This window comes from Notolabrus celidotus, chromosome 16 (assembly GCF_009762535.1).
Source record: "Notolabrus celidotus isolate fNotCel1 chromosome 16, fNotCel1.pri, whole genome shotgun sequence".
Classification (NCBI taxonomy): Eukaryota; Metazoa; Chordata; class Actinopteri; order Labriformes; family Labridae; genus Notolabrus; species Notolabrus celidotus.
In genome coordinates, this window is record NC_048287.1 from 16,398,860 (window position 1) to 16,405,865 (window position 7,006).

Below are 7,006 nucleotides of genomic sequence, written 5' to 3' on the forward strand. Positions count from 1 at the left end.
TGTTCCTCTTGATCTCTTTGTTCGTTGCCCTTGAACTCACAATGTTGCTGGTTCTCAGGGAAAACACAACAAACACACAAACAATAGAATATCTTAGATCTGTTCTGGTCCACCCTTTGGGTCATATTGAATTAACGTTTTACAGTGAGGAAAGGCGATTGGCTTAAACATAACATCAAGTTGAGACAAGAACGGGCAGCATGAAGGAATCATTATCTTGTTTTTTGTCCAGATTCTTTGATCTGGGTCCTTAACTCCTTCTTGTAAGATTGTGGAGAGACAGATTGTTTCCAGCTGCAGTGGTTTGACATGCCTCCAGTTCACTCCTCAACCAGCACTATCATTTCACTGGTCAGTCTCAAAACTCCTATTCCTTTCCCTGACAACTCCTTTCTCTTTTTTGCACCACACAGATGTACAAAGTGACTTTAAAATGTTCAGTTAAACTTGAAGGATGAGTCCAAGCTCTAACAACTGGAGTTTTAAGTTTGTGTTGCATAATTGCACTTCAATTTATATACAACAAATAGGATGAGTAAACAGAAAATGTAGGAAGTAAAATCTGCATACTTGCTTATTTTGGATTACAATGTTTGATTTGGCTTTAGGGTTTTTCCACTTTTCAGGATGTCCTTGAGAACTCATTTTCACTTTAAAAAAGAGAAAAATAATCCTTGGTAAATTGTAGAAAGTTTTTAGGAAAAACTATTTTTATCTAAAAATGTACACATGAGAATTGGCAATCTTTAAATTAAGAAAGAGGATTAGGGCCACTGGAAAAAAAATAATTTGGAGGGCGGGCAGGCAAAAATTTTTTTGTCAGAATTCTGACTTTTTTGTGAGAATTAAATTCCTAAGAATTCTAACTTTGATCTCACATTTCTGAGAAAATAGTGAGAAATTTGACATTTTTTTCTCAGAATTGATTTCTGATAATTCGCACTAAATTCTCAGAATTAAGAGGAAAAAGGAAAGAATTTTGTCTTTTTTCTTAGAATAAAAACAGATTATTATTGATCGCCTGCATTCCAATTTTTTTTTTGGTGGCCGTTATCCTCTTCTATAGTATATCAACTTAAAGAGACCATAATGTTTCATGTGTTGTGGATGCTATCCTTTCACACAGAATGTCAACCCTTATATGATATAGAATTTCACTGGAATCAACTTTTACACAGTCTCATACATTTTTGTTTAACAAAGAGTAAAAAGAGTCGGACACAATGCTAGCAGTTTGACTGATCCCTAAAATAAAAGAATCTATATGTAAACGAGTGTCTGTAACTTTATTACAATTTACAGCAGGTCTATCTGACTTTTGTTCAAAAGCTTTAAATTGCACGGTTCAGTTAATGCTTCACACCCCGAAGCAGCAAAAAACTGACCGTTTCTTGCTATTACCCTAAACAAATAAGTGTATATATTGTAGTTGTACATATGACACAAGAAGACTGAAGTCAGTATCTATTTTTGCATTTTGTGCGGCTCACTCTGTCTTATGACCATTTGAATTCAGGGTTACTACATGAGATGGCTTGTATCGTCCTGCACCCTTTCACCCCTTAACCCTGACTCCAGTTGGCAGGTTGTCACCAACACATGACGTCCATCTACTGTAGGAGGGAATGATCTGAATTTAGAAAGCACTCGCACACCAATCAGTGTAAAGCAAAGGACACATCAGTATTCGAACAGACCCAAGCTTTAATAAAACTTTCCCCTCACGTCACCAGACCAAAGGTGAGTTAGACACATACACAGGAGCTAAAATTAAATGTCCCTTTGAGTCGCTGTAAAACTAGCTGTGATGGAAACTATGGTCACACTGTGGATCTACTTGGCTGTCCATTTGTGTTGCACTTCTGAAATCTTTAACCCATTGCTCTGTGTCATAGCTACTCACAGCTGTATTCATACACCCTGTATAAGCTCCCTGAATTCAGCTTCATGTAATAAGCTACTTTATTGCATTGCATAGTAAATTGGTCTAATATGTACTTCCCCTTCAGGATGTTTGCTTACTGCAATGTTGGTAGACTTAAGGATAGCCGTTGAGTAAACTCAGCATTGGTGATAAGACTTTACTTTGCTGAACAGATGTAACTGCCATGTATGAACACACTAAATAAGAATAGACACAACCTGAGGCACTTTCATTGTTTATCCATTTCTTTTAATAGTGTACACACTTATTTTTTAGGTCTTCATAGCAAACTTTCAAATTGTAACACTGCAGGTTTATCATAGGCACCATGCATTACACATTGTCTTAACAAAAAAAAGACCTGGGGTTTTAGAGAAGAAAACAACAACAAATCATTGGAATTCATTCAGTGTTTCTTAACAGTAGAAGGAAAAGAGTTTTGACAGAGGAACATGGAGAACGGGAAGTCACAGCCTGCAGAAATGTTAATACTGTTTGCACAGCACAAAGGTAAATTGAGGAGATATAGGGGGGCTTCTTGGCTGGGGCTGAGATGATGTTGAGTCAGGAACGCAGGGCTTTAGCTGATGCAAGCAGATGCTGAAGGAAGGTGTCAGTGTGTTGTTTTACTCTGCCTTCTCGTAGTGACGCGTAGAAACCACTGCTCCCATTGTGAGTGTCTGAGGGAGAGGGAAAATTAAAGTTGAAGGACAGCAAACACACATGGCAGATGTTAAATGTGTGCACTTTGTTTAAGCACTTACCAGTGTAAGTTTGTTGCCGGAGACTTCCCTGACCAGACTTGTCTCTTTGCCATCCCACTTCTGTACATGCACCAGTTTCCCGTCATCTACTGTTACAAGGGACTGGATTCAAAAGAGAACTTTTGTTAGAATACAAACAAGATCGTACTTATCTTCACTTGAACTTATTCTGTCTTATGAAGGAAATATAACTCATACATTTACAAACATTTGTTTGGCCTGAAGTCCCATGGATTACATTTATAAGCGCTCAATATATAGATATTTTGGACACATTTTCACAGACCAAAAAAAATTGTTTACTTGGTGAAGAACACTGGTCAAGACTTGGGTCTGACTTAAAGTGCTGCAACATAATAATGCTACTTAGCTAACCTGTGTCACTTTAGCTTAAGGTATTCATAAAAAGTACAAGATACAGGTTGATAACAAAATGTACTGTAACAATAGTGATAGTTGGTTGTAATTATTGTAAATACATTTAAAAGTGTCAGCAGTGAGTCAAAGAAATATCCATCCAGAGTTGGCTGACATACTGTAAGCTAACATTAGCTCTCAGTCAGTAACAGTCAGTCTGTAGCAGAAAACACTGATGGTGTTGGAATAAGGGTTTGTTTAATTTCTTACTAATATAAAAGCTTTTTATTTGAAGACTTAATTGATAGTATTTTACGACATTTATAGGGTTTTGTTCTTTACTTTTTTATATACTGTACTCCTACTCTCTTTCAATCCTTTCCAATAACTCCCAAAAAGATCTTCTACTTAAGTAAGGACTTCTTGATTCTCCTCTCAGCTCCTACTTGCTTCTGACAATTTGCCTTTAAACACTATCTTTTCTTATCCTTTTCAGCACAGAACATTCCTCTCTGCCCTTCAAATTAGAATTAATTGAGGCTGTGTCAAAGGTCTAATTTCAAAGTGTTGATTACAGAATAATTACTCATCCTCATTTCTAATTTACTTCTCTGACATAAGCTACTCTGTTTACATTCTAAACAAAGAAGTCACCTCACACTATTACCCAAACCAGTTGTTTGTTTATGCCATCGAACACTTTTAGGTGCAAGGAGATGTTCGTGAAAAGCTATAACGCCCCTTATTTGAATATTTGTTGTTGCTCCTGAATACTGTTCTTTGTTTGTCCAACTTGACCTTTGACCTCTCACCTTAACTTTCCTGTCATCTGCAGTGGTCTCGTCAAACTCCTCTCCAAGCTTGAAGCTGAGCTCTGTGTTCTTCACTGCACTCTGTGTCTTCACTGTTACTGTGTTGCCTTCCACTGCGATGATGGTGGTGGGCTTGGTCAAGTTGCCAATCTTGCGAGTAGCAAAGCCCACACCTGTAGAAGAACGTGACCATGTCAAACACACTGACAAACAAACACTCTCTCAACTGTATTACACACGTGTGCCTGGGGCTAAACGCTCACATGATTAAGCTGCATGCAAACTACCACTATCCACACAGTGCACCTGAGAGGAATACCTGCTGTCTTTGATGTGTTTGTCATAAACTTAAGTGCTGGCGACATTTGAATTGAAGCCTGATGATGGCACAAGACAGGGACTGAAATGAGAAGTCTACAAGTCTTGACTATTTAGAGACAGAGCAAAAACTGAGGGGGAAAAACACAAGACTACATTACTAGTTCTTCAAATACGAGTGGAGTACTTTAACTTTTAGGGAGAATATTCGATGGTTGTATAAAATTTTCGTCAATGCCAGAAAAACTAGGTGAAATTTTACTCTTATGTTTGGAAACACACCATTAGGGAGGTGAGAATTTCTTATGAAACTTAATAGCGATACATCAAATAGTTATGAAGTTTTTGAGCCATATTTGACTCTCTGAATGTTTTATTTTTCATATATATATATATATATATATATATATATATATATATATATATATATATATATATATATATATATATATATATATATATATATTCGAATTTTTGCCTTTAATGGATTGAACAGCTGTGGACAGACAGGAAATGTGGGGAGCAGAGAGCATGGGAAGCCATGCAGCAAACGGTCGAGGCCAGGAGTTGAACCTGCGACTGCTGCGACGAGGGCTATAGCCTCTCTATATACAGTATAAACCTGAGTTTATTTAGTATAAATCTGTTTACTGGTACTAAAGTTCAATCCCTTGGATGTTCAATGAGACACTCTTCAAAGCTGTAAATTTCAATATGGTGGTGGTGTTACTTGAAGAGAATGGATCACACCACTGTGAAAAGACTCCTTCCTGTGGGAACATTAAAGTTGTGTTTTTTGCTGTTTGATCAAAGTCATGGAATCTCGATGAAATATTTGATAGAACACTGTTTGATATCTTAATTCATTTATAATTAAATACCTATAATAAAAAGGTGAGAATATTGAGTGGCATAGCTTAACGTTAACACAGTAGTTGTAAATTTGCCCTTTGGGTCTTCTTGAGCTAACAAACCCTTTATCACTGTTTGTCTGTGTCCAAGCCTGCAGCATGCCCTTCAAGCACTGCAGGCTCCCATTGACCTGTCTGCTTGTCTGGGCATGTGTATGTGCATATGCTTACTCATTTTCCTCTTAGTGTGTGTCTGTTACGGATCAAGAGAGTTAACTTCATTGGATGACAGTGACTCACACCCTTTGCTACTACATCAGAAAAGATGTTATTTTTACAGGTTGACAATCCGGTTCATCTGTAAGAGCCAGAGCAGATATTTTCCCAACAATCAATGTGACCGAAAGCCTCTGTGTGTGTGTGTGTGTGTGTGTGTGTGTGTGTGTGTGTGTGTGTGTGTGTGTGTGTGTGTGTGTGTGTGTGTGTGTGTGTGTGTGTGTGTGTGTGCGTTTGTGGGGGGCCTCATTGATCAAGTAGATTGGGGTTAGAGGTTATAGGTTCTCTGGTTTCTTTGGTGACCAGCATACAGGTCGATGTTAATATGGCTCTGAGGTCAATAGGCATGAATCTCTCCCCCTCTCTCTGTCTACCTCACGCTCAAACACACACACACACACACACACAGAGAGTCAAATAGTAGTGCCATTCTTCACGGTTGTAAAACTGAGAGAGAACCTGACCCCATCACACTCACACTAAACTATGTGTGAACTATTTTAAAGCCCACTTCATCCTCCCTAGTTTGGCTCTGGGAACATCTTACTATTCCTCCCATAGCCTCAAACAATGAACAGCTTTCAACGAAGGTCACCCACTTTACGCTGCAGCTTGTGTGCCTGCATGTGTGTGGGTGTGTGTGTGAATGCCATTTGCTTGCCATTCAGAGTTTCTCTCAGTGGGGTTCATTTTTTCCCCCTCCACTTAAAGAAAGCCCCTCCCACGTTTCCAGCACTTAGACCATGCGGTCAACCACTCTTCCTCACTTACCTCACCCTCTGGTACTCATCGTTTCAAGCTTTCTTTCGTTTACCCTTTTTTCTCCCTTCTCCTTTTTCATTCTCAATAATGGCTCTTACCCCTCTTTTCCCTCACCTTGTTTGCTTTCAGTCTGCTTAAACACTATTAAACACGACGATTATCACGCCCCAGCCTTATTTTCACGTGCTCACATGCAGCACTGTCACCACTGCATCCTTTCCTATTGTATGCGCATGCGCACACGCTCGCATGTATAAACGCATGTTCCCTGCACACACACTGAAAACACACTCATAAACAGATACTCACCAAGCTCCTTCATGTATTCGTCAAAGCTGACGCTTTCCTTCAGATTCCACGTTCCTGAGAAAACATCGGCCATGTCTGCAGCAAGATGGATGTAGGAGCGCGCGAGAAACGGTGTGAGGGTGTGAGAGAGAGAGAAGGGCTGCAAAGCGAGAGAGCGAGTGAGAGATGAGGGAGAGGGACACAGACAGTGAAGTCAGCACCACCGGCTGCTGCTGCGAGCTTACTGGCTGATTTATACCGGCTGTTCGTGACGTCACCAGGCTCTGCAGAGGAGGAGGGGAGGACAGAGGAGAGTCATAAACTTGTTTTGCAAAAAAGCTCCTATCTAAAAATTGTATGATTAAATGTAGAACGTGAAGATATTTTGTGTTTGTTTTCTTGACTACTTTAGCCTTTACATTATTTAATGCATACTGTCATCAGACTGCTTGCTGCACAGTTTTCTTTCATTGACCAGTGTATCGTCATTTATGAATAGAAAAAACATTAATAGGATATATATTATTTATTTTATATACTATATCTAATAAAGCAAACTTTCATGGTATTGTACTCAGTCTACTAATTCCTAATCCTGACAAAGCCTTTTGTCTGGTCTTTAGGAGAAACTGACAAACTTTGATGACTCATATT

The 7,006-nt window shown here is 38.9% G+C and overlaps 1 protein-coding gene across 1 annotated transcript; it reads right to left on the reverse strand.

Annotated features, from left to right (window-relative positions):
• Positions 1–2,151: 2,151 nt before the first annotated feature.
• fabp3 (fatty acid binding protein 3, muscle and heart) lies at positions 2,152–6,593 on the reverse strand. Its single transcript, XM_034705159.1, has 4 exons — positions 6,374–6,593; positions 3,858–4,030; positions 2,689–2,790; positions 2,152–2,604 (listed from the first exon to the last, which is right to left on the reverse strand). The coding sequence occupies exons 1-4, from the start codon at positions 6,444–6,446 to the stop codon at positions 2,551–2,553; spliced, it is 402 nt and encodes a 133-aa protein (XP_034561050.1). The 5' UTR covers positions 6,447–6,593; the 3' UTR covers positions 2,152–2,550.
• Between the last annotated feature and the right edge of the window lie 413 nt (positions 6,594–7,006).

Coding starts and splice junctions, on each gene's coding strand:
- fabp3 (XM_034705159.1), bottom strand. CDS start 6,446: ATGGCCGATGTTTTCTCAGGAACGTGGAATCTGAAGGAAAGCGTCAGC. Junction 4,031..6,373: donor CGAATACATGAAGGAGCTTG/GTGAGTATCTGT, acceptor GTTCTTCTACAG/GTGTGGGCTTTGCTACTCGC. Junction 2,605..2,688: donor CCGGCAACAAACTTACACTG/GTAAGTGCTTAA, acceptor CCTCTCCCTCAG/ACACTCACAATGGGAGCAGT.